This window comes from Vidua macroura, chromosome 3 (assembly GCF_024509145.1).
Source record: "Vidua macroura isolate BioBank_ID:100142 chromosome 3, ASM2450914v1, whole genome shotgun sequence".
Lineage (NCBI taxonomy): Eukaryota > Metazoa > Chordata > Aves > Passeriformes > Viduidae > Vidua > Vidua macroura.
Genome location: NC_071573.1, coordinates 46,200,248 through 46,228,232, shown reverse-complemented (window position 1 = coordinate 46,228,232; position 27,985 = coordinate 46,200,248). Strand labels below are relative to the sequence as shown.

Here is a 27,985-nt window from a genome sequence, read left to right as displayed (position 1 = left end):
ACATGCCGGGGGATGCAAGCCCGAGCTGAAGCACAGGCTCAGCACTCGCTCACGAGTAGTAAAAGGGGAAGTGCTTAGGATCTCTGCTGGCCGCAGCACCACGGAAAGCAGCCACTGACAGACCAGTCCATTTTAAAGCACCAACGCCAATTAGGAGCTGCAATTTTACTTGTCCTCCCCATGCAACGACTTCTATTTAACGCGTGAAATGGCACTTCTGACTCAGAGCCCCAGGGATCTCGAGCACAACCAGCCCCTCCCACCGAGCATAACTGTGTCGCTGGACGGGTCGGTGTGGGTACCCTGGAGGTCCCTCCCAGCCCCTCCCTGGCAGGATGCAGCTGCTCCAAGGGGCCGGCACCAAAAAGCGCCCTCATTCACTCTTCCTTCCTTCCTTCCTTTCTTTCACTCACTCACTCACTCACTCACTGACAGGCCACACGCGGCTTCTGCAAAGAAGTTACACGTGCTGCGTAAGTTCCGCCCCTGCCTGCACCAAGCCCTCCCTGGCACGACCAGGGAATCTGAAGAGAGGGCGCGGCCGCCGCCCCCTCACAGCCCGCCCGGCCACCCCCGCCACGGTCCCCCCGCGCCGTCCGGCGCTCGCGGCCGTTACCCGGCGGCCCCGTGGGCGCCATTGCTGCCGAGACGTCACCGCCCGCGGCCGGGAGCCCGCGCGCTGCCCGTGACGCGCAAGCTCCGCCCCGAGCGCGTGCAGGCAGCGCGTGCTGCCCTTGGCCTGGGGGGAGTGGGAATCGTCTGTCTTTGGCAGACAGATGGACAGACGAACAGACCCAGACAGACACACAGACCCAGGCGACAGCTCGGCCTTCGAACTAACTTACCTAACGTTAAATGCCCCGGGGGGAGGGATTATCTTAGAGCCAGGCAGGGTTTAGTAAAATTGAGTTTTCTCATCGCGGGGAGAAGCGGGACGGGATGTGGTATAGGGGGATGATTCTTTCAAACTCAAGTGACAAATGGGCTGCAATTAGAGACAAATGCAGTGTTGAGGCGTGTAAGACATGCTAGTGATGTACTGTCATAAACCTGGAAGCAAGATTATACTCAAATCAAATTTAAGTCACAGTTTACTTGCAAAGGAAAAACACAAAATGAAATGTGTTATAAATAGAGGCAAATAATTTGTTCAGCCTTTCAAGAGTCAATCAGAAATTTATTTATTACAGCAAGCGATGGCAAGCAAACAGTGCTGGGTGCAGCCGGGGAGTCTCTGCTCCGCCTACGGCTCACCCCGTTTCCCCCTTCCCACAGGCTTTTTATACTCTTTTTCTTCTGTGTCCGCGTTATCTCTGGGTGTACTCTGCGCTTGCGCCCTCTGTTGCTAGGGGGTCGTCTTCTACTCTCTGGTGGTCGTTTGACGAAGGCTCCTCTCTTCTTCCTTGGTGAAAGTCCACGGCCCTGTAATGGTCTTTTCCATATAAGGTTATATGTTATATGCACCTAAATTCTAATTACACAACTAGCTTAAGTAATCAACATATTAGCTAGTTTCTGTCTGGCAGTTTTCTGTTATCTACACAAGGCTTCTCCTTTGGCTCTCTGTTATCTTACACAAGGCTTCTCCTTTGATTTTCTGTTATCTACACAAGGCTTCTCCTTTCTGTCTTGATGAACAAAGAGTCTTCTCTAACCTATCACAAAATGTGACATATTTTGACACAAGAGTTTCACTTCTGGTGGTACACCCTTTCAACTGCTTATATGAGGACTCACCTTCTAAAAGAAAGAAATAATTGCAGAACAATACTGCAATCACCACGCTGTGTATAGAATGTGGTGCCAAGAGTTGGAGTAGCTCAACAGAATAACTGGTCCTCTCATTTCATGTTAGGAATTCAAGTGCCAATTATAAGCATGGGGGAGCATTGTCATCTAAACAGGTTCAATGGTGAAAATATGAAAAGAAGCCTGTAAAATGGATCATTGACCAGCCCTTCCTGTTTGGGCTTTGTTATAAATGAAAAATGATCCAGCCAAATTAAAAGAATAAAAAGAATTTATTTTAGCAATAGAGATCTAACTCAGCCAGCCACAAGGAAAAGGACAGTGCCAAGCCTGGGATCGGCGCTGGGTGCGAGACACAGAGATCAGCCTCAGCAGAGGTTTTCCTCTATGCTCCCACCGCACCATCCTGGTACAAGTTTTATAGGGAAAATTTTGCCTGAAGCCAGGATTTCGGCATCCAGTTCTTTGTTTCATTCAGAGTCCCATAAGTTGATGAGATTTCCTTCTCGGCAGCAAGGCAGAACAATTCAAAGTCCGGTGTCGGTGAAACTCTGATGAAATTTACGGGAACACGGTATTCACATGTATTGGGCCCAGGGGGATGTTCCTGATGTCCATCTCGGGTCGTTCACGCGATGATCAGCGCCTGGGTGTCTCCATATCGCCTCAGATAAGGCCCATCTCCTGGCGAGCCACATCCTTTTGCTTGTAAATCGGGTTTCAACACACACCTGGTTTTGCCTGAGAAGGGGGGGCTTCTAATGCCAAAGGATACATTCTAACAACTATTTAATATTATATATTTCATGCAAAAAAATGGCGTGAATTATACCTGTTACATATAACAATGCCCCACCTTTTATATTCACCCATTAATTTGTGCCCTACTTATTAGTTCTACTAGTTTCTATAGTTTTTATTTTATTTTATCTTACGGTTACAGAGCCCACAACGAGTTTGATATATATATATTTTTTCTTACTTCCCCATGTTCAAGTCCCCTCCCGGAATTTCGTGGCAGTATTTGTGTGCCTGTTCTCTTCCTTTTATTCGTTTTTCGAATCTGGCTAGGGCTTCAGCTGCCCTGCTATGTGGTGTCTCCTCTTCTAGTGTCATCAGTTTTGATACCTGGTTCATTTTTCCTAGAGCAGATTCTGGATCTGTGGGTAATGCTGCCATCTGCATCCCCTGTACTACTGAGTGTATGAGCCTTATGAAACAGGGGATGAGACAGGGTAGGAATATGACCCCTGCCACCGAGCATGAAATGAAGAAAATTACCTTTTTCCACCAGGTCCCGTCGAACAAATGGTCCCACCACGATGACTGGAGCAGGGAATTCCACTTTTGTACCGGGACGTGGGCTACTCGTTTAATCTTTGTGGCCAGGTCTCTAATAGTCTCCCCATAATCATCTATCTCCACACAACACTGAGATTCATTAAATTTCCCACAGACACCCCCTTCCTTGGCTAGTAAGTAATCGAGGGCTATCCTGTTTTGGTATACAAAGGCCCTCATCTGAGAGTGTTGCTTGGATAATAATTCGAGGGCATCTGAGGTGTGATTGGATACGATCTCTACCACAGCCTGCAGTCTTATTAAGCGGTTCAGCAAATAGATGGGGGTCCTATATCCCCATGACCCATCCTGTGCCCACGTTGCTGGACCATAGTATTCAATAATTCTTTCAGCGGGCCATTCGTCTTCCCCCCGAGTTTGTCCCCCACCAATGAGAGGGAATTTTTCCTTTAAGCTTCTCCTCTCCCGATGTAGAGATTCATACAAGGGGTCCCCCAGTGAGTTGCTTTCTGACCTGGGTAAAGTGAAGAAAACAGGTCTGATTAGTCCTACCATGCAGGATCCCTTCCAGCGTTGAGGTAACTCGCTGTAGGCCTTTTTCCCACAGATCCAGTACAACCCATTTGGTGCTTTCCATCTATTCCTTATGTTCTCTGGTTCATCCCAGTACTTACTTAACTCGCTGATTGACTGGTTTGGGTTGGCTCCAGGGCTTTTGTTCCAGCAAAACCCGATTTTATCACTCCATTCGCACTTATCCTTTTTCTCCTGGCTCCAATACCCAGTAGGGTTTTCGGGCTGCCAGGTCTTAATTTTGCTGGTAGAGTTAATGGTTAAAGTGGATATGCATGGAGTGTAGCCTACAACTTCTGAGTATTCTCTACCTTCTCTGCTGAGACAGAAAGTTCCAATTACCCGTTTATCTAACACCCACCCCTCTGGTCTTTGAATTATTTTGGGGGTCCAGTCGGCCTTCCACTTCAGTAATTGTTCAGGAGTCAACCCCTCACCCTTCCAAGGCCATTTCTCAGCAGATTTTAGCCCCCCACAGATCCAGCAATTCGACAACTCTAGTTCCGTGGCAATTTCCTGCATCAGATCCACAAATAGATTCTGATCTGAAGCAGGTAATCCCCATTTTGTGTATTGTTTTTCCAATTGGTCATATTGCTCACTTAGAGTTTTCAACCTTTCCTGCTCCACCCTCTTTTTTCTCATTTCAGCCTCCTGTCTTTTTATCTCTTGCATTACCTGTTTCATCCTATTTTCTGGGTCCATTCCCTCTTTGTCCTTTGTGAAGCAGAATATCTTGTCATACTGTAAACAAACCCTATTGTCCTGGTCCTCTAAAAGGTCCAGGATAATTGGCTCAGTTTTTAGAGGTATCATATTTTCATACTTCAGGTTATTTCCCACCCAGTAGGTTTTACCCCCCATCACACACATACCTAGTTCATCGGGGTTATAACACAGTGAATTACCTTGAAAGTAAGCAACAAAAACTGACTCTTGCTTTCCACCAATCCGTACAGTACGATTACATTTGCTACAGGCTGGGATGGAAATTTCCCCTGGGCTCCTTCGGTGCAATTTATGTGCTGACTGTCCATTTTCGAGGTATTTTAATTTTTCCTTGAATTTATATGCCCCCTGTTGAGTGTTAATTTTAGAACAAGGTTTATTAGGCTTACCCTTACTGCAGTTCCATGGGGTCAGGGGCACTGGACCTCCTGGGTACCTGCCACTGGATTCCCCTGTTTCAGGGTTAGGAAGGTTACTGAGGCACGTGGCTAGACTCAGGCTCGTCAGGATTACTCCCACTGCTAGGATTCCTCTGCCGTTCCCTGCGCCCACTGGGGTGCCTCCAGCGGCGGGGTAGACCATCTTCTTGGCAGCAGGAATCTTCGTCAGTGGTTTCGTACCAAGACCGAGCTGCATACCTTCGCTTAAAGGTGCCTCACCAGCGTAATTCAACAGGATCTGCACTGCAGGGTACCTTGTTCAACCTACGGCACTCAACAGTAATGATTTTAGCTTTTGTTTGTAATTTCCCCCTCAATCCGTTCTGATATAGACGAAACTAAATTATTGAATCCAATTGAGTCAGTCTCAGCCTGGTGGCCAATACCAGAAAAATGGCTAGTGAGGTTTTGTTCTTGTTTAAATCACTGCACACAGCCCACTAGGTCTTATTCCTCTCTGACAATGAACAACCCACTTCTTATAACAGTATTCGCAAATGAAATATGCAAAAGGGGTAACAGTTACAATCTGGTGCAGAACATCTGACCAAGTTACTCTCGGTCATTTACTAGGCCGGCGCAAAGTTATCTTCAAATCTCCAGGGGAGGAGGTGACTTTCCACTCCGGGGCTCAGTCCTGAAGGTCAATTTTCTTCACCCTCGATGCGTGTGTCCACCCCTTCTCTGCGGTGCGAATAGCAGTGTCTGTAGTTAAAAGGACGATATAGGGTCCCTCCCAATGAGAGGATAGTGGAACTTCCTTCCATGTTTTTATGAGAACCCTGTCCCCAGGCTGTTTCTTATGTATCGAGAAGCCAAGGGGGCTGTGCTGCATGATTACACCCTGCTTTCGCAATTCATCGAGATTCTTATTTAATGTTATCAGGTATGGTTGTATTTGCCCATCCTCTAATTTCGGATGCCCTACAGGCATACCATGAGTATAAGGCATCCCATATAACATTTCAAAAGGTGAAAGCCCTGTTTCGGAATGAGGCATAGTTCTTATGTTTAATAAGGCCAATGGGAGACATTTTATCCATGACATTTTTGTTTCTAACATTAGTTTGGCTAGTTGGGCCTTTAATGTTTGATTCATCCTTTCCACTTGCCCAGAACTCTGAGGGTGCCACGGGGTGTGATAATCCCATCTGATACCTAAGGTATCTGCCAATTGCTTAATAATTTTTGAAGTAAAACGTGTTCCTTGGTCCGAATCAATGTAGCTTGCTAAACCGTATTGAGGTATAATTTCCTCCAATAAGAACTTTGATACTGTCTGGGCTGTAGCCCTGGAGCTTGGAAAAGCCTCCACCCAGTGGGTTAGTTCGTCTACTATGACTAGTAAAAATTTGTATCTCCCGACCTTAGGTAGATCAGTGAAATCTACCTGGATTCTTTCAAAAGGTTGATAAGCTGCTGGGCGACTCCCCAGTGTTAGTTTCCGGGAGTTTGCCCTATTTATTTTTTTGCAGATTATGCACCCCTGTACCTCTTGCTTAGCCAGTTCATATATCCCTTTACAGCCAAAGAATCTCAGGAATTGCTCGGCTAGTGCTTGGGCCCCCCCAGTGTGTTTGTTGGTGTAATCTCCTTAGAATCTTCCTAGTGTATTCTTTCGATAATAATTCCCTCCCGTCTGGCAACTTCCACTTACCTCCTTCCAGATGCCCCCCAATCTTCTGATAATCCTCTATCTCCTTTTTGGAGGGTTGGGGGGACGGTTCCTGGGTTTCCTCCCTTTCAACCTCCAGGATACTTACCTTTAACAAAGCTGCACTTTTTGCCTCTTTGTCGGCTAAGTTGTTCCCCCGAGTTCGGAAGTGCATCCCAGCTTGGTGTCCTTTTACATTGACTACAGCAACTGCCTTTGGCCCTCTGATAGCTTTTAATATTTGTTTAATTATTTCTTCATGAATTAGCCCCTTTCCCCGGGTATTTAGCAGTCCACTTTCTTCCCAAATTTTCCCAAAGGTATGTACTAACCCAAATGCGTATTTGGAATCAGTGAAAATCATCCCCTTTTTCCCTTCAAGTCCCAGCAATGCCCTGTATACAGCATATAGCTCACAGGCTTGAGCCAACCATCCTGCATTCAGGGGTCCGGACTCTATCACTTTTCCCGTTTGCCCATCAATGACCGCATATCCCAACTTTCTTTTGCCTTCTATTACCCTTGCAGAACCGTCCACAAACCATTTTTCCCCCTCCTCGAGCTCTTCTTCCACTAAATCCGGTCTTATTTTGGTTTGTAGCTGCACCATCTCAACACAATCATGAGACAGATCACCTGGAGCATCCCCAAATAGGAATTGGGCCGGGTTTTGTGCCGGGGTGGTTTTTAGCTCCAAGTCGTGAGAATGAATTAAAATTGCTTCGTATTTCAGAAGCCTAGCGTCTGTCAGCCACTTGTCAGCTTTTTGCTGTAAAATGCCTTGTTATATGTAACAGGTATAATTTGCGCCATTTTTTTGCATGATATATATATATAATGTTAAATAGTTGTTAGAATGTACCCTTTGGCATTAGAAGCCCCCCCTTCTCAGGCAAAACCAGGTGTGTGTTGAAACCCGATTTACAAGCAAAAGGATGTGGCTCGCCAGGAGATGGGCCTTATCTGAGGCGATATGGAGACACCCAGGCGCTGATCATCGCGTGAACGACCCGAGATGGACATCAGGAACATCCCCCTGGGCCAATACATGTGAATACCGTGTTCCCGTAAGTTTCATCAGAGTTTCACCGACACCGACACCGGACTTCGAATTGTTCTGCCTTGTTACCGAGAAGGAAATCTCATCAATTTATGGGACTTTGAATGAAACAAAGGACTGAATGCCGAAATCCTGGCTTCAGGCAAAATTTTCCCTATAAAAATCACTTGTACCAGGATGGTGCGGTGGGAGCATAGAGGAAAACCTCTGCTGAGGCTGACATCTTTGTCTCGCACCCAGTGCCGATCCCGGGCTCGGCACTGTCCTTTTCCTTGTGGCTGGCTAAGTTATATCTGTATTGCTAAAATAAATTCTTTTTATTTTTTTAATTCGGCTGGATCATTTTTCATTTATAACAGCCTGCATGTTGCAATAAGTTAAGCAAGCAAAGCAGATGCTGCAGATGAAGATGCGGGGACCACTGGTTCTGTGTTAACAGGAACAAACTGAGGTGGCTTCCCTCCTTTAGGTGCCTGGGCCTCAGCTGTGTGCAGCAACATAAAGCCTTCTATCAGCTCAGGCTGTGGGTTGCTACTTAAGAATGGCTTCTGCATTTTCCCTGAAAAGACTTTAAGGGACTCAAAATGAGTTAAAAGCCACTAGTGTAGGCAATTCGTGAAAGCTAAATATTCACTTTTGAATTTTCTTTTGAGACACAGAAACAGTGATTACAAACTCCTTTGAGTCCAGTGTGATGTAGGAACTTTCATAATCAACTGTCACTTTTGGTCAATAGTAAATCAAGTCTATCTATCTATCTATCTATCTATATAAAATTAACCTTATGTTTAAATAATATATATATCACATTCATTTTCAGAAAAAATGCTGGCAGCCCACAAATCAACTAGGTAACAGTCCAACTTCAGTTGCAGAGGCCTTCCATGCTCCAGTTTTGAATGACAGGAGATGTTGGAGAGCAAATCTTACCTGTCAGCGAACTATTGCAGTGGTCAGCCTGAGCTCCTAGTGTGAAAATGTGACCCAAAATTCCAGTGCATGATGTGATTGTCAGGAAACCCATACTCTTTAAAAACCCAACAACATAAGTGGAATACACTAAACAGAAGCAGAAATTAGGTATTCCTAATGATTGCCTAGTTTGATCCCTAATCATACAATTTGCATATATTACAGAGATGGGCAATGCTTTGAAAACTGCTTGTTTTAGAGGGTGCATTTCCTTGCTTGACTTTTTGACAGCTTCCAACCTTTTTGTCATGTCACATAACACTGAAAATTTCCTCTGGCAGCAGTGCAGGTTACAAAGCTCACTGTCTACACAGTTGCTTTGTGGCAACAGATCTTTGTAACACAGCTCAGCACATCCTCGCATGTGCTGATGCAGTTGTTTGTGTAACTGCTGCAAAGTAGGTCAGTGGGAAAAAAAAAAAAGCTGCAGATTTGAAGGTGCTTTTGAAAAGGATCATTTCACATATCCCAGTTCCTTTGCAGTTTCGCAATCGAATTGAGCCAGTTTGACTGATGCTGTGAAAGGTTAGTCCCAAATTCCACCCTGTGCCATCCTCCTGTTTCCATCCTTTTATTCATGCAGGTGCAAGCTCTGGAACACAGTTCTTTAAAAGTCAGTTATCAGTTATTTTGATCTCTGATCCAATTCATCTGCAGCGGAATGATCTCCAGGGCTGATGTAGGAACAGCAGCAGGAAGAAAGGGCAACAACCCTCCAGCCTCAGACTGTGTTCAATCTGCTTGAAAAACTGGAGTTGTACAAACAAATGAAAGAGCACTTCAGAGGGTGAAGGGAAGAGGAATGAGTGGATGAGTGGTACAGGTGGCATTCATGCAACAAAGAAGTAACAACACAAAACTTCAGCCTTAATGTGTTTTGCAGTGTTAGAGAATCTCATGTCCCTTTTCTTGGTTTAGTTTCAATGCTGACAGTATTGCACAGGGCTGGGAATCTTGATGCGTGTAACCTATCCCAAGGCTGACACACACCTGCAATTACCAAGATTTTTGAACTATTTCTTTGAGACGCTCTAACACATAGTGTGTTTGGAGGGAACATTCAAGGATTTGCAGTGAACATGCCTTTAAGCTTGAAAAGTGTTTGGGTTTTTTTGGGTTTTTTTTTTTTTTTTTTTTTTTTTTTTTTTTTTTTTTTTTTTGTGGTTGTTTGTTTGTTTGTTTGTGTGTGGTTTTTTGGGGTTTTTTTTTTGTTTTTCTTTCTTTTTTTTGTTTGTTTGTTTTTGTTTTGTTTTGTTTTTTGGGGGGTTTTTGGGGTTTTTTTTGTCTTACGGAGCATTGTTCTTATTTTGCTAAATTAGCCTGTCAAAATACTGTTCCCTTTAATACATTTAGAGCAATATCAGAAGCAGCTTAGAGTTGCAGAGCAGTGAGTAAAGCAGGGGAGAGCACAAAGGCAGCATCATTCCTGTGTGTAAGAAACCTGACCTTAGCACTGTTGGGAATTAGCCACATTTAAACATCAGGTACAGACATGGAGTCACACATCATGGTGAGAATCCTGGTTTCTGAAGGGAGTTGTAAGTGGTGGTTTAGTGAAGCTAGCATCTTCCTAATTGTAGCAAGACTAAATCCAAATTAATATCCTTAGCAAAAGAAATAAAAAAAAAAACCCTCTAAGTCAGATCGAGTTCTGGTGTTTATTCCAAGTATATTTGAAGGTGTTTTCAAACCACTGTTTCCCCAGCTCCTCCCACACACACAGATAAACTCTCACTAAAAGATCTTTTAAAACCTGGCAGTGTTTGAAGCAAACAAAGCCATCCTCGTATTTTGATTATTTTTCCAGTGCTAAGGATCTGTTCACCAGCTTGTTAGTCTACCTGCACACCCATGCATTCAAATAACACACTCACCTTACACATGTGTAAGATCAAACACAGGTCTTTAACCTACTCTTAGGTTTTGGAGTTGTGTTTTAAATACCTCCACAATATTAATTAAAAAATACAACTCTCATTCCCATATTATCTGCCTTTATTTCTGAGGATGCAGTTCCTAATGGGTTTTTCACATAAGTAATCCTTATTTAAACAAGAACAGTAGAATCATTCATGTTACTATAGAACAGTTGCATTTCAGAGAAATATATCCAAGCAAAGCATTCACAACTCCATGCAGAAGTCTGAAGGGGAAAACAGATTAATCTGATTTCAGAGTACAGATTGTGGCACTCTCTTCTGTGAAGTTACTACTTGTGCTGTTTTGCTGCAGCTGGATTCTTGCCCTATTTTGTATGACTAAGTTGCACTCCTTGTTTCTTATTTTCAGAATTTCCTCTGAGCTGAAGAATTACTATTTATTTTTAATAATTTTGTAGACCCACAACTTAGAGGGTGATTTTTTTGTGATCCAAATACAAATTATCTTAACAAATTATGATCTTAATTTTCTTACAAATTATGATCTTAACATTTTTCTTCCAGGATCAAAATATTACCTGAAGGCAAAAGAAAGCTGAGTGCTTTGAGATCAATTCTAAGCACACTCCAAATGTCAGAATAGCTTATTAAAGATATTAAACCAACAACTTTATTCTGTATATTTACCATAGACTTTGGCCTTCACTATTTAAAAAAAAGCCCGAAGTCTACATGACAGCAAAACCAAACACACTAGAGTCAACTGAATAGAACCTTTTGCATCACTTTAGAGAATCTTTATTGATGAAAGAGTGTATAAATGCCTGGAAGAACTAAAATGCAGGCATAAGAGGACTGGAAATTCAATAGGGGGTATAGTCTTACAGCTTATTCATACTGCTGGCAAATTGTGTCAACTGTTTTCAACTAGTTACAGGTTTGTGCCTGTAAATATTTTATATTTATTTCATTATGAAATTTTGCAGCATTTTTAAAACTCTAAGTATGCACCTTTCAGGCATCCACATCAAAATCACAGAAGAGAGGCTGGTGGTATTTTCAGGGCTGTTATGAATGAATTCAGTGCATATTTGTTGTGCCCCCATGTTCATTCCAATTGTACCCCCCTTGTTATGTCTCCCACTGTGGAGGTCTCTCCCCGTTCATTCCAGTTGTGCCCTGGTTGTAATACACCCCCCCTGTTTGCTGCTTCTATATGTCTCCCCATGTCCCTTCCAACTGTACCCTTGTTGTAATACCCCCCTGGTTGTTATATGCTCCCCTATGTTCACTGGTGTTGCATAATACCCCCCTGTTACCCCTTGTCAAATCCCTTTATTGTTACCCTCATTCAGTCCCTCGGGTATTGCCTTCACTGCTCCCAAAATGGCGGCCAGAAACAGCCTCGGCAATATGCAAATGAGGTGAAGCAGAACAGAATCCACCAAAAGGGCCTAAAAACACCAAACTAACGTGGAAATTCGAGGAACCAAGTGACTAGACCTAGTGGGAAGAGTCCTCCCATGCCATCAATCGAGTTCTGGAGGTCACCACCACCTGAAAGTAGTCAGACCGAGATGAGGACCCTAGTCTACGAGCCACTAATCGTCTTCCTAGGCACGCCCTCGAGGACGGAAGCCCCAGTTCTGCTGTGAAGCACAACTCACCACCTCCTCCTCTGCGTCGCCGAAGGGAGCAGCGACGGTGTGCGCGACCCCTCGGGCCCCCACCCAGAGCTGATCACCTAATAAAGGCCTTTTTAAAGGAGCTGGTCTCCTGGCCCTTAATTTACATCAAGGGCCATACCAGTCGATTCACAAGCTCAGAGATACAGACTCCAGGAGCTGAAGGGAACTGTCAGAGCACAAGCCCTAGGCATACTTTTGCTGCCTATGCACTGTAAATGGGATTACACTTCTCCTGGCAAGCACATCAGTTTGTGATGGACACAGCTTGAGATCTATGAAAATGTGGTGACTGAGGAGGATTATAGAAAGGTTTGAGCAGCTTTGAATGGTGGACAATAAGAAAACAAAGCCAAGTAGCCCAACCATCTGCATCCTGGTAGTGCAAGCACAGCACAATGAGGCAGAGAAAAGGGACGTGCACAGGTCATGTGATGTGTGAGTGGCACTGGAGAGCTTCCAGCAGTGCATCCGGCTGTCAGGCATGGCTCCATCCCAAGGAGAGAGCAGCCTCAATTCTGTTGCTTTCTTTCATTAAATAGCAAACCTTGTAAGATTTTTTTGCAAGGGCAGAGGGAATCTTTCTGTGTAAAATACCTTGAAAGACCAATGCCCTTCTTGGCTTTCTCTAACTTATTCAGAGAAACAGTCCAGTATATTGTCAACAATCTCTTAAAAATCATGTTTTATAGGCAGTTCTCTTCTCATTAAAGGACTTTGAAACCACATGATTCATTCAGTTTGGTTTGAAGTCTAACGTGTTAGGTTTCAAAACTTTGTGGAAGCTGCTTATGAGCACAGACCTAACAGGGACATTTTCCCTACCCTTTCTCTAGGAAGGCACCATTTCCCCTACCTTGAGAGGGATTTGAGCAATGCTATCCCCTCCCATACATTCAATTCATTCTAGAAGAGCAGAAACAGAGAGGGGAGAAGGAAGCTGATGAGGTCAGGAGCAAGGAAACAGCAGCACGGATTTAAGTCCCAGACATGAGGTAGAAAATAAGTTTAAGGGACCTCTTCCAGAAATATAAACCCTTCTAGAAAGTTTATTTTGCTGGAGATAGTATGACTAAAAAACAAATGCAAATGGCACAACAATATAGAATTATCAGACAAAAAAGAACCTTCATGCCGAAAGTCTTGTGTATGAATGAAGAAATGAAGAAACATTTCAGAGGTGATGTTGGTTCTAAATCTTACCTAAGCTTCAGAAATAAAATTGTGAGGAAGACACAGCCTCTTACACCAGCAACAGCATGGAACACTGCTCTAGGGCAGTCTTTCTTTAGTTATCAGTAATACACATGAACATTTAAAAAAATGCCCAGAGTGTACTTTGTCATCCTAAGGCCAAGTATTTCTATCCTGTTGCTTACTGATACCTGTCAGGTCTTACTCTTTGGCAAGTTCTCAACATAGAAGTGAAAAGTTTCTTTTGTTAGCCTGTGGTCTGCAATAATTCCCTTTGAGTTTTTCTTTTCCTTTGGCGTCTCTTTTTTTGCCTTGCAAACGAAAGGACTTCACTTTGGGCCTTAACATTTGTTAAGCCTAAAATGTGTTAGGCAATCTAAGATCTGCTGACAATCCCTCAGAAGTCTCTATTAGCATTGCTACATCATGTTAGCATTTTCCTTGTATATTTTCCAGGATCAGGAAAGCGGTCTTTGTACAACCCCTCATGTAGTAGAGTCACTGTCAATGACTTGAGCTTGGAGGTAACATCAAGACCTGCAAAAGAAAGTAGATCCGAGTCTCCCTGTATATTCTGGCATATGCAAATACCGTGTATTATCCTTCCCTTCTCTCCTATTTGCTCTCCCACGTGCAGATAGGACAGGTACATTGGGAGCTGGCAAAGCCTCCAGAAGGATATGAAGAGGGTAGAGGCTGGGGTGTTGGTTAATCACACTTAAGCCTCCCATCCCCTCTTTACTATGTAAAGCAAAACCTCACTGCAAGCACATGGACTTTGATGCCAGCAGGTGCTAGTGGAATAATCTGTGGTTTATATCTTAAATTTTCATGTAGTACACAAACATCTTTCCATATAGACCTGATGACTGGAGAGCATACTATCATTCCTGTCTATTGAAGGGTCTAATAAGTACTTTAGGTGTAGCAGGTAAAGCTAAAGATATTAAATAAAAACAAAGGGAAGAACACTCTATTGCTTTAGTACAGATCAAGAATAACTGCATTCTGATCAAGCAGAAATAAAGTGTCTCCCTTTAAAATCCATTTCAAGGAAGCCTTGACATCATTAAACTAGATTTGAGTCAACATCTCCAGTCAAAAACATTTAAGCTCTAAGGCACAGTTGTGAAAAGCGGGAAGAGGGCTGTGGCAGACAGAGGCTGGTGTCTGAGTTAGAAGGGAAAGTGATCTGCCAAGAGACAGTAATGCTGGCAGGAAGGGAGGTGCCTCCTCAGAAAACGCAAATTAATGACCAGGATTGCTAAAGGCAGTCCTGTCTGCAGAGCAGCACTTGAGTTAAGGCCCCCACTACAAGAAGGGATAGTGACCCTGATCACGATGTTGCCTTATTCCAAAAGCTATTCCAAAAGCAGAATGTTCATTTCACTATAGCTGTTCCAGTTGTCCCTTGCAAATAAGGCCAGCCAGGCCATTTGGGTTCAGTGTCTGGCTTGAAGAAACAATGAGTCGTACAGAAAATCTGCTTAAGCTCCCAGAAGAGTGAGAGTGTTGGGGCAGTCATGTGGGGTCATAATTGAATGGTTTTGGTTTTTCATGCTGAAAGAAAATGAAAAAGCTAGTTATTAATTTTTGATGGATGGAAGGTGTTTGCACAACCATAATCAAAACATTTCGTTTGTAGGGCTGTTGGGACAAGTCTTCTTAAGTTTAGGCAACTGGCAGACATGTATTGTTTGTTAAGAAGAATGAAAAATGTTAAAAATGTATTGTCTTTTTTATATAAAGTTTACATTTTTCTTTTTGCCACAAGCATAATTTCTGCTTCTTACAACTGCATATGCAGCTATATTAAAATGAAAAATGGGAAAAAATTGAATGTAATTCAACGGCTTAAGATTGTAATAATACTTGTACATTTTATTTACATATTAAAAAACTGACATTTCAAGCCCATGAAGTGACCCAAAAGTCTCTTCAGATAATGAGATAGTTATTATTTCTAAGTGCCAAAACTGTTTGCTGGACAGTACAGGTGTTTGCCAGCTTGATGTGGCAAATCAGGCCTTGTCACCTTCCACTGGTAAATAATGAAGGTAAAAGTTAGAGCTGCCATGGAGTGTTGTCCCAAGACACTGCACAAATAACAGCAAGACCACCCAATGTTAGATCCTGTACCTTTGGTTTAATGACAGCAGCAATAGACAAGATGTCAGGGATGTGGTGTTCGACTGCATCACATCTGCTATATGTGTTCATCACACTCACCTGGGTACCCCCCAAACATTACTGGGTGTCTGATTTTCATTTAAATAGGTTTGCTAAAGAGTTTCTCACAACTGTTACTGGGGTTTGTTTCCTGGAAGGTAACATTTCCTCTCTCTTGGGTTGCCTGCGTTTTGCAAACATTTAATTAGAAAGCTGAAATCACATCTGTATTAATTCTAGTAGGTTACCAGAAGATAAAGAGATAACCAGAGCAACCAAAAAGACTTTGGGAAACAGCTTGTAAAAGATAAAGGAATGAAAAGTAAGTCTTTTTTTTCAAGCATATCCAATAGGCTAGTGGAGGGTTTATAGATGCAGTAGGTCCTACTGAAAGGAATACAGAAGGAGTTCTCAAAGCAGATATATTACTTCGGCAGAAAAGCAGACTAAATTTTTGGCATCAGTGTGCAGAGTTCTACAAGTTTGTGATCCACAAATTACTGTCAGCTTGGAGATTCTTTTGGTCACACATGACCACTTACCATCTCCTTTACCGACTTTTCAATTATTCCTGCAGTTCATAATGGTCGGAGCTAGGATACAAGTCTGAACAAGATGTTTGATACAGCCATTCTTTGCTTTTCTGTGGTGCCTTTTTTTTAATTATAAGAATTTGCTGTGCCTGTATGGACAGTTCCATTCAAATCAAGGCCAGACTTGCTGGCAGCTTGTGCAAACATTTCTTGTCTTTCAGTCTTAGCAACAGACCAGCTGAAACCTGAAACAGGACCTTCAGTGTCTGAGCCAAAAGAGCTGTTCTATACCTGGGCTTCTGCCACAAGTATCCCTTATGCAGCTGGCAGGCTCCAGCTCAGGAGAGCACACAGGATAACCACTCCTCCCGAGGACAGCGCTCAACGTCATTTTTCACTCAAAGTATTAACAGAAATCCTGAAAGGAAGAAAGTTTCCATATGTTGGGGCCAAATAAAACAGCCAGGTTTTGAAACAGAACAGCCAGGTGCAAGTAGATGATGGATGGGGGTTAAAATAGCCTCAGGACATTTATTGTCTCAGGACGTTCATCCAAAATATTTGATTTCCAAGTAATTAAAGCAATATGCTGATAAACAAAATTGTGAAAAGCAGTATTACAAATACTAATGAAATTTCCCAAAACCTAGCAAATTAGCAGAGGAATTTCTTTCGAAGATTAGAATATGAAATCCTAGTCAAGCTCATATATGGAAAAGACTTGGTTTATTGTTTAATATAGCTGCCTTAATTAATGAGGGGAACAAGTGGCAGTCCTAGTACTGGCTCAAGGTTTAGTTGTCTGCACATAAATGTTCTTTTGTTGGGAATAATAAAGGACTTTCAGTGAAAGTAGGTGGCTGGGTCCCTAATTCCACAGTTATACAATCACTTTAAGGTAATATAAATACAGGCTGCTACTCCAGGGGATAATCTACAGTTCTAAGCACTCTAGATATGTATTCCCAGCCAGCATGGTAACCAGACCAGGGAACTGTTCTATTTATAAATTAATGGGATCATGGAAAAAGTGGAGATAGACTTGTCCTTTGTGGTGGCAGCCACAACTTGGGTTAAAATTAGAAAGGAATTACACATTTTAAAAAGAGACTAATGTGAAATAAAATCCAGCTTAGAACAGTGAGTTTTCCTGTATAAAATATTTGACTGAAAACAAGTAGAATCTCACAAGAACATGCTAGCAACTGTGTATAGTCCAGACTTAATGCTGCTGAAGTGGCTCCCAAATAAAATACCCTCTGAACATGAGCAGAAGGTAGACTGATGCACAAGCAAGTGCGTGCACAGGTTGTAAACCATGAAACTTGGGAAGAGTGGCACAGGTAATGAATAGGTATTATTTTCTCATTAAAAATTACTGGAACTATTTGTAGAAGCCCACCAAAAGTACTGATACCACTGGAGTGATGAAAGCATGATCCATAGCACCAGTTCATTTACTAATGATGATGAAACAATTACTTCCTTACAGAATTAGTCTCAACCACAAGCTATTTCAGTCAATAAAGGAAACTGCTTACCATCCAAATCCAGCTGCTAACAGGAACTATATTCCTCCTTTGATGAGACCACTTGTGTCTGGGATAACCTTTACAGACACCATGAACAACCTGAATAAAAGAACATGATCTCCAAGAATTCCGAAACTGAACAACAGGATGTTCTGATGAAAATACAAGCCTCTAGGAGTGGCTCTGACCCAAGCATTTTGTGGTCAGTGGGTAAAGAAAACAGTGATGGAAACTGTGTGCAAAGAAGGGAGGTATGAAGGTAGCATAGAGCTGACAGCAGATTACTACCTGTATCAACACCTTTTAAAATTTAGTGTCTGAAAATTATTACTATGAAATCAAAATTATCTTGGCAGGAAGTTTTTCAGAGAACTGTTGTATTCATGTAAAGTTACAGAAGACATCTGCATTACAGTCATTTAAGCAACTTAAAACTTTACCAACTTTTGTGAATTGTAATTTGTTCTACAACCTTCATTCACATGTTCATCAAAATAATGCTGTACCTCCAGCTACTGAACCTTGATTTGGCCCCTATGATTGACACATTCATTACCCTAGACTCAGCACTTGTACTTTTTTTATAGTAAAACTAGTTTGCTGCCAGAATTACATAGAGAGAAAATGTTGCTGTGTTGATTCCCGGTGTGAAAAGTGATCCCGCAGAAATATACAAATGCCACCTAATAAAAACAGAGCCTTAGAGGAAAAGAAAATCTCTCTGTAAAACCCACAGCCCCTGAACATGATCACAGAACATTTTAAAGGAGCTTGAGGATTACTCTCTTTAGGGTAAAATAACACAGTTTACTTATGTTGATCCTGGGAGAAAACATTTTAAGATATATCTTCATTTTACACAAAAGACATGTTAAAGTCATAATTCTGGTATAACATTTTTAGGCAAGTGTGAATGGATAATTAATCCCTGCAGTTCTCAGCTACTGGTTCTGTTCATTCTGCTTTAGAAATTAGAAACCTGATATAAGATTGGAAAAATTACTTTGCAAAATATTTTTCTCTTGCTGCTGATAACATTATCTCTCACATGCTTTGATCAACAGAACATAGCTAAAGGAGGAGCTTAGAAGTCCCTTCCATACTATCAGAAACAGGAATAACATCACAATATAAAAATTAGTGTATAGAGAACATCAACAATACCTGACAGAGGTGTCAGATATAAACTATCTTTGTGCAAATTTTTTTTGCATAATCCTGCCTGTAGCACTGATGTTTTGCTTTTATGCCACATTCAGAAGTGCAATGTTTTATTTTTCCAGTTGCATTAAACTGTGACAATGAGAGATATATAGATTTATTTTTTAATAGGATTCAGCTTGACCAGCAGTCATTTAGCTGGAAATGGTTTTGCTTTAAGGCAGAGCTTCCTGACTTAGCTGCTACAGGCACTGTGATCACAGAAGGAGATGGTACTGCACCATGTCATTATCAGCAGTGGCAGTAGCAGCTTCTGGCTGTGTGTAAAGCTCCACATGCACTGTAGGAGATGAGATCCTAGCCCTAGCAAGTCCTCTGCTGGCCTTTGTACACAAGGGAGAAGGAAGAGATATTTGGTCATTGTCTGTCTCCTCTGGGATTGTTTTAAAATGCTCTCATGTCCACCCACCTTAACCTGCAGGGTGCCTACTTTGGGATCGAAATCACACACAGATTTTTAATGCTTGCCATCCATAAATTTCCAAACAATGGCCAGCAAAAGCACTACCGCATACTTAACATCTGCTTTTTTGCACATGAGGAAAAAGTGACATACAGAAAAGTTAAGGCCAATGTCCTCAAAAGCATTAGTGCCTAAGTTCCACTGAAATCAATCTAAGCTTGGAGTCTAACAAGCTGTGGACATCTGTGCTCAGGTGACCTAAACGGAAATTCTCCAACTCATTCTGAGCTCCATCTCTCTTCATGAAACCAGACTTGTCCCTCCAGCACACAGAGACTGTTGTTCATGCAGACACAATGTATTGAAATGTGTGAAAGACTTTGAACTTCTAGTATCTGAAAACTCCTATGACATTCAGAAATGTTTCCAATTATTAGAGGGAAGCCGCTAGGTTAATTGCCAATGACAGAGTCTCATAAGGTTTTGAAAAGCAGACTTTATTTAATAGGCACATCATTGCTTTAATAGCACTGGGCTGCACAGCTCACTTCACCATTTGTAAATGGTTTTGTTTGATTACATTGCATTTCCTCAGTGCCAGTAGGATTCAAGTAAAAAAGTTACTGCTTTCATTCTCTGTCATTTCTCAAGATGGAAAAAAACAGTAAACATCTAGCGCACAGGAGCAGGGTACAGACAGAACTGCCTGCAACGCAGCAGAAGTCAAGACAAACTGAATTTTGAGCACTGAACAGTTAAGCTGCAAGAAAACCATACTACATTTGCTCAGATGGGAGTTTGCTTTATGCAGAAGAGAGATGAATGTTGCCCACTAATACATACGATTATGCATTCTTATACTGAGAAACAAAGACTGTCCAACATAGACAAGAATGAGGGTTTCATAACAAAACAGTTCACATGAAATTAGCTTCCTTATTATTTCTGATTATAAAAGTTGTATTCCCTCAGCTGTAAAAGTTAAAGGCCTAAAAGAAAAGAACTGCTTACAGAATTCTAAAACTGCACTTTAATCAGCTTTCCCCCCTTATATTACAACTCTTTGAGACAAAAGCATAGCATTCTGGATTATTTTTGTAATTAAGTAGTTTATGTGGTTGTTATATTTCTTCCCTGAAAATCCGCATTTTAGTATTTTATTAAATTCCACTAATAGAAGCATACAAAATCAGAAATCATGAGAGGAAAGTAATATTGCTCTATGGAAGAAAAAAATGCATGACTTCTAACATAGTTTTATGAACATTGTAAAAGAAGCGCATATGGCATTGAAACATTTTGAAAATGGAGAAATATTTTGCAAGTTTCAATGTTTTTAGGTTTTACATTCTGTTTTCTGAATGTATATTTCCAAAGTTAATATCTTGCATTTTTTAATAGATTTTCTAGCATTGCATAGGACAGACAACCTAAAACCAACAAGGCAGGGTATCTAGCGTGCTGCACACTTTAATATACACTGGTTACTTCAGTTACTAGCACTTTACACTGACGGTACCTACTGTATTTGTAAAATTTGTTTTTAAATCAGCTTGTCAAAGCTTTTGAGAAGCAATCTGGGCAATAAGGTGGGTATTTTTAGTGTCTACCATGAATACAGCCAATTACTGAATCAGAGGTCGCTCTCTCCATACAGTGCTGATGAAAAGGAGGTGTAATCCAGAGCCCCAGGAACAGAGCCCGGGCCAGTGTACGGAGGCATTCTCTTGATGCAGTACTGAGCCTGCTCAGGAGGCAGCTCTCGACGCAACTCATCTGCCAGGATATAAGGCTGGGAGGGGAAAAAGGATTGACAAATTCAGTATGGGTTCTTCAAAAACACAAAATATATTTATTCTCTGTAACTGTGACTAATAAATTTGGGCATCTTGCCTATTTTTCTGAGACCAAATATTTTCCTCTGTAAATTCCATCACAGATTATGAGTTGAAGGGGGCAATTCCACCAACAAACTGATCAGGTCACAATGCAGTATCGGGATATGTGACTATGTATGTTAGCTATGAAGCACTGCGCAGCCATGGGCAGACTGCTACAGGTACTGCTTATTCCTGGATAGTCAGTATCTCTGCAGTGCAATACTGCCCCTTCTGCAGTGACAGGACAGATGCAGGTAATTCCTCTTAGTTTCAAGGTTCTAATATATGCGTAAAGAAAGATGCATTATTGTTCTTAATGGTATGCATTTATGACATGAGGGATACCCTCTGTTAACAGACTTGACATTGCTTAAAATAGCAATCTATTTAAAACCACTTTTTCCTGAGACCATCTTCCACATGAATTGCTACTGAGAACATGATGCTGTTGAGCAGGACAGGAACAGAGAACTCCAGATCAGAAGGCAAAGAAAATGAGCTCTCTCTTTATTTCAAATGTACCGCTCTATATATAGAGAACATCGAGAAGACTAATTTCATTGGTCTTAGAGTAAAAACATGTCACACCATTGGTGTGCAGTGAATGACGCACAGTAACAGGACATATCTATAAACAATGTGAGTAACAAGATAGATTAGAGAATTATTTGCATTCTTTCCCAACTGCTTCCCAGGCTGTCGCCTGGTTAGAAAACCTTTCTCTTTATCTCTGACTGAGCTGAGAATACCCACAAGAACACGTCTGCAATTTAAAATGTGGTCCACATTAACTGAGATCACAAAATCAATACAAGCAGCTGGAATTATAAAATCAATAGAATGAGTTTGGGCAAATAGACCTGTACTGCTGTGATCTTTCCTTTTTCCACAGCACAGGATTGGTTTGGTGGCAGCACTGTTTATGGTCCTGACTCCTCCAGAAGCTCTTGTGTTGCCATTATATTCCCTTGCATGTTCAAACACCACTCAGTCACAAGTGCATCTGGCAGTGGGGACAAAAGTATGCCAAATTCAGGAGCTTTCTCTACAAACCCAGTAATTACAGGAGGCCTCCTCCTGCTGCTCCTTCTAGGATATGGATACACCACATTGCATCATCCTGTTGAGTGAGCTGCCCAGTCACAACATGGCTCACAACCAGGTGTAGTCTTGTGCACCTGATCTAGGATATGTTCCAGAGGGCCAAACTCTGCATTGAAACATCCAGACAACAGCATGAAAGGCAGAACGAGTTCCCCGCTAGTCAAGGCTGTGGTTTGGAAATAACCTGATGTACAATATATCCATTATACAGACCAACCATCTAAGTCTTGTCTAAGATGCCTAATTTTATGTTGGCTCTCTGTGATATGACACACAGACCAAGCCTTGTATTCTGCACCCATTTGAGGTAAGAGTCTTGGTTCCAAACAAGAAGAAAACACACATGCTTTCTCTGAAGTCTGACAAACTGCAAACAAAGCTTCACTATTACTAAAAGGCTTGTAACAAGAAGGGCTAAACAAGAGACCAATTGAATCCTTGCAGCAGCAGCACGGTGACTGACCTTATCTGAAGCCAGGATTCTGAAGGAAGCTATCACTTGCTCAGCTGTGTCTGTGTCCGCCGTTTCTCTGGTCATGAAGTCAATGAAGGACTGGAAAGTGACTGTTCCTTGCCCATTGGGGTCAACCAGAGACATGATTCGGGCAAACTCAGCTTCACCCTTTCACAAAATCCAAAACAAAGAAAATGGTCACCATAATACCGATCTCCAGCAGCCCAAACCTCTCATGAACCAGTTGGAACCACTGGTTATAGAGCTTATAAAGCATCTTCCTAACTCAGGAACATCAACAATCAGAGCCGATGAAATCTGCATCTTAAATGCCCACCCCAATTCTGTAAAAAGGACTGTGCTTTTGGAAAGTGTATCCTTTGTCCTAAATACATAATATGTATCAATTAACTGTCGCCATCTTCTCTCCCTCCCAAAATACCTGTTTAGCTTGTTCTAACTTAACACTTAATTTTCCATCTCATCCTATACCCACTGTAATTTAGGTACCATGCAGGGAAGTGAAACAATAGCCCAACAAGCAGGGTAGTCACAGACCCACAGAACTAAGAAGGGAAACAATTCGGAAAATTTCCTGCCAAATACAGGGCAGCTTAACTAAGGATAATCTCTTTCTTTTCCATGAAAAAGGTGCATTTTGGAGGAAATTTTTAGAATAAATCATTGAAGCAAGGAAAATGTAACCCCCAAGGCAAGTTTATGAAAATTAAACAATATCAAACTCATTCTTCATCATGCAGGTAGAAAAGGAGAAATTTACAAAAACATCAGTTTAATAACTGCTAATTTCAACTTTTAAAGTTGCATTAATTCAAAGAGCAATGCAATGTACCATAGAGTATGGTTTTCAAGTCTTTTGTTTTACTTTTAACTTCCCTTTTAACCACTTGAAAATAAAGAAAAAGCAAAGAAAGTACTATCTCTAGTGTAAATGACATTACTATCCTCTCCATTTAGATAAGCTTTAGTGTTGCTGTGGTTAACGTTTTAGCTGCAAGCAGAATGAGTAGACATTTTTTCTTAAAGCTCATACCAAATCATAACCCATTGAAATTAAGCAAGCTCTGAAATCATCATGGTCCATCAATCCATTCTTCCTCTATTGAGCAAAACAACGTAAGGAATATGGAAGGGAGGGTTTGAAGAATCCAAGGTAATTTCCAGAGAGGTGATAAGTTTGGACCATTGGCATATTGGATCCAGTGCATGAACAGTATTCATTGATGTTGCCCAATCAGGTCACCAGAATCATCATCAGTTTTAAAAAAGGAAGAAGTAACTAACATATTACACACAGGAAAGAGACATTTTCACCACAAAAAAAACAACATCAGGAAAGGTCACGGGAGAGATAAGGGAGAAGAGGAGATGAATGGGACAAGAATACAGAGAACACAACCAGAGAGGACAAAGAGAAGAGCAAGGAGAAAAGTTTGTTACTAAATTAGTCAAACTCAGTAGATGTTCAAGCTGCCTCCCTGATATGAAATGTCTTTGAAATGTTCTGCGTGGAATCCCTAGCAGCCAAAAGTACAGTGAAAAACAGTGAAATACTTCATTCCAAGGCCAAAGTAAATACATTATGAGAGCAGTCTGCTGATATATGGGAAATAAGTACAGGGATTTTCCTTCTGACTGCAGGCTGTCAAGACCCTGACTACAGCAGAGATGTGCATACTGGCTTAAAGGATGAGACCCGCAAGAATTAGAAGGAGATCAGTTGAAGACCTTGTATGAAACGAGGCTGCTCATTTTCCAGGCAATAACATATCTGCAACATTCTAGACTCGAAGCTGAGTAAACACTAAATGGCATGAAAGTAAGAAGGTAAATAAATCTTTCCTCAGTGCTGTGATAGATTGCAGTGGCTTGGAGAGAATTGTGTCATCCTGTATTAGGAGACAGCATAAGAGAACTTGTATTCGAGTCTGAGGAAAGGAAAACTGACAAAAGTCTGAGTGCAAGAGCTCTCCTAGGTATCTAGTAGTGTCCAAAAAAATATCTCAAACCAAGTAAAACAAGCTAACTGAAAAATCTTTGAAAAATGCAAAAATACAGCTCAAAGTGATGCTGACAGTCCATATAAACCCATTGTCTTCCTAGAGGCAGGATCTTTTCAAAGCATTATGACCAACAGATTGGAGTTTAAACATGCAATATTTTCGGCTATTGTTACATTTGAAAACAGAATTATTTCAGTTTCCTCTACCTGCAAGTCATTTCCAACCTGTCCTAGACTGATGAGGCAGGCTTTAAATTCATCAGACTGTAGATGGTCAGATTCATCCTAGCATCCCATCACAGGTCATGCATTTGGGAAGGGGAAAGGAAAGAAAAGTCACAGATCAGGTTAGTTGGTTAGTAAAGAACGTTCTATTTGCAAATTAATAATCCCATTCTTCCAGATTTTCATGGAAATGTAATGTTAACATATGCAATGAATTACCTAAAAAGTGTGAAGTTTTTGCAGTTTCATGCTTTAGACTTTTTCTTAGTAGAAGAGGGTCCTCACTTCAACTACAGAGTTAAAACTGCTTCCTTCCATCTTTTTTTTTTAAACACCTTTGCTGACAAGGCAGATTTCATTCTATGAACTGCCATTTGCTTCCTTCCTTTTCTGTTGTCATGCAGTGTATGTGAGATGCAATACAAATATCACTGAACCTGGGCAAAACATGTTTTTCCGACTCAATTACTGTTACTTCATTCTTGATCTGGTAATACTACTTAATATAATATGCATATCTCAAAGGAGATTAAGTACAAAAGAAATTTATAATTGAACTTATGTTCAGTTATCTGGCTTTTTTAACAATATATACAGTCAGGTTTTGCTTTGAAAACTGACTTTAAAAAAGCACCTGGAACATTCTTTTGAACCAGTATCTTTGTATTTTGCAGGTGAAGAAATTCACACTAACTTCTTAAAAACAGACTGGCTAATCTTTTTCTTCCTGTTCATACAAAATGCATCCTATCAGAGGGGTACTTTAGAGTGAGTTAACAGAAATACAATTAAGGAGATATTTCAAGATGAAAAATTATTACCCTTACTGATTTTACAGACAGTTTGGAGAAGATCCAAGGTTTTCTATCTGCTACATATTTGCCTGCTAGATGAATAATTTATTTTTGAAAATTTCTATATAGCTATGCATAGGTAAAATTATACGAGTTTAACAAATGCATTGGGCTTATTTAATATACTAATAGGATGAAGTGGTGCTTTAGTAAGTTAATAACACCATGCATTTTTAAAATATCATGCTGTTATTGATTCCCTGTGCATCAACATCCACCAGCCCCATAAAAGAAAGATGAAAAATAACAGTGGGAAGTCAATGAAGAGAACAAAAGCAACATTACAAATCTGGAGCAGCATTTAGTTAAAAGCCATAATCACAATAAAGTTTTTATCCTTTAATATTTCCATTTTATATGATGATTCCTGCTAAAAAGCATTCAAAATGGCTTAATTTATCATTCTCAAAATGTTAATCTAGGCTGGTTTGAAACTTTCAAAAGCTGTCATGGAGACAGGCTATGGCAGGTCCCACCAGGGGTAAAGTTATTCATTTTACCTAATTTCTAAAGCTGAAGATACTTCTGTGTGACTGCAAACAAAATGATACAAAAATGGGAGCTAAGAGCCAAATCCTGCCCCTCCATCTCCTCTAGCAGGTGTTGGTGGAGGATCACCAGCTACCACCCCACTCCCTGGGGGGTGGGTGGGCAGTGTGTGCAGGAGCTCCCCAACTAAGGCACACACAGCAGCAGGAGCTGAGGCAGTGAAGGGCAGATGGGAGTGAAGGGCTGGCACATGCTCCAAGATACCATTTTCTTTAGGAGAGAAGTGCAGTGGTTGTGCTGCAGCTCAGAACAGTCATATGGTTAAATGGGACTCCCTAGTGAGGGTCCAAGTAGTAGTGCCAAGTGCTACAGCAGGTTTTCACATTCTTGTAGTGAAATTTTCAAATCTTCATTATATGTTGCCTAAAAAAGCATCTTTGAAGTATATCAGAGTTTCATGGAATTCAATGGCATTTTGCAATTAAGGCATAGATCAAGCCCGGGTGAAGGATTTCTCAATTGGAAATGGTTCTTGATATTTATTTTTATTGTTTGCAGACCAACATTAGGAAATTAAACTTTTGACACATATAAATAACTTTGCTTTGTTCATCTTTTCTTGCCAATACAAAGAAAAACACTAAAATCTCCTTCATGTTTCATTATTAGTCCCCAGAAATCTTTTCCCTTCTCCTTGTGATTTATATGTGACCTTACAAAACAAGCGAACTTCTGAGTCAAAGTAATCCATTCTTAAATATGTCCTTAATTTTCCTGAATGCTAATCTACCTGCATAAGCCTAAACATATGATTCCTTTAATAGAGAGCTGTTGTTTTTCTGTTAGCAAAATATAGGGTGGCATGATGCTATTTTTCTGCCTGCAGAGCTCCTACTTGAAATCTGTAGTTTGCAGAAAAATCAATAGTAGAATGTATTAGCAGCCATTAAGATAGTACAGGCAGAGCAGCTGCAGATATTTCATCACATACTTTGCAATCTTATTTAGAATTTACTAAATATACTGAATCTGAAAAAGGAATCCCTGCATAAAGAGATGCCAAAACCAGTGACTGACAACCTATCTGTGTGGTATCCTGATTTGGCTGCATACCATTATTCAGCTATGCACCATTTTGAACACTTCTAAACCACTTCTGTGATTCAGACATTGTGTCCCACTTTCTCGTTTTTTCTCCATGCAGTCACATTAAGGAAGGAAATACAGCAGCATTGCTAAAGATCTATATTTTTAACTACAACTAGACTGTGCCTGAAGGCACAGTCTCTAGCAAGGAGTAGGACAGCAGTGTTAAGCAAGGGTAAGCATCAGCACATGCAGGAATAACCCCCGGGGCAACAGCGTGCATACATGCCTGCTGGGAACACAAGAGCCAAGAGGGCTCTTACCCCCATGAGCCACAGGAGAGAGCATATTTGCCACGTGCCTTTTCAAGGGTGACTTGTAAAGCTCTCTGTGCCAGCACATCTCTGCTGGGGATGCACTGAAACAAACATGACTTTTCCTTGCCCTTGTAACTCTCACATGCACTGTGAGAATTTTTCTTAATATATTCTTCCCAGGGAGGAAGATAGGGGGTTCCTTTCTCAGATCACAAGCAAAGGAAGTTTTTTCTAGAAGCACCTTAAGAAGAGTTGTTAGATTTATGTATACCAAAATACATACTTTAAAATGGGGAAGGGAGCTACTCTGCATATTAGGACTTTGCTGACATCATCAACACACACTGTCAGACATTAAGAAATAGCTTAAATGTGAGAAATGCCACACAAGTCACAGCTATACCATGCATAAATTATTCTGTTGTACTTAGATATTTAAAGCCTCCTTGTCAGTGAC

General features: G+C 41.2%; 2 protein-coding genes and 1 long non-coding RNA gene across 8 annotated transcripts in view; 1 reads left to right on the top strand and 2 right to left on the bottom strand.

The window, feature by feature from the left end:
• Nucleotides 1-690, bottom strand: part of MTR (5-methyltetrahydrofolate-homocysteine methyltransferase) — a 50,521-nt gene extending 49,831 nt beyond the window's left edge. The window contains exon 1 of the mRNA XM_053974164.1: nucleotides 617-690. Coding sequence (XP_053830139.1) covers nucleotides 617-638 — 22 coding nt within the window. The 5' untranslated portion in view covers nucleotides 639-690. The remainder of the gene's footprint in view (nucleotides 1-616) is intronic.
• Nucleotides 346-16,420, top strand: LOC128805456 (uncharacterized). 2 transcript variants are annotated; one of them, XR_008436448.1, is made up of 3 exons: nucleotides 346-473; nucleotides 15,651-15,729; nucleotides 16,162-16,420. It is a non-coding gene; the product is annotated as an uncharacterized LOC128805456 (long non-coding RNA). The 2 variants fall into 2 exon arrangements; XR_008436447.1 differs by lacking the exon at nucleotides 346-473 and adding an exon at nucleotides 13,693-13,762.
• Nucleotides 16,421-19,576: 3,156 nt separating this feature from the next.
• ACTN2 (actinin alpha 2) overlaps nucleotides 19,577-27,985 on the bottom strand; it is a 66,904-nt gene continuing 58,495 nt past the window's right edge. For 2 of the 5 annotated variants that reach the window (XM_053974166.1, XM_053974167.1), the window contains exons 19-21: nucleotides 24,765-24,842; nucleotides 22,544-22,702; nucleotides 19,577-20,888 (exon numbers count right to left, since the gene is read on the bottom strand). In XM_053974166.1, the coding sequence (XP_053830141.1) occupies nucleotides 20,730-20,888; nucleotides 22,544-22,702; nucleotides 24,765-24,842 (396 nt within the window). In that variant the 3' untranslated portion in view covers nucleotides 19,577-20,729. Of the gene's footprint in view, nucleotides 20,889-22,543; nucleotides 22,703-23,588; nucleotides 23,655-24,764; nucleotides 24,843-27,985 lie in introns of all 5 variants that reach the window. The other 3 variants (XM_053974170.1, XM_053974168.1, XM_053974171.1) reach the window with 2 other exon arrangements.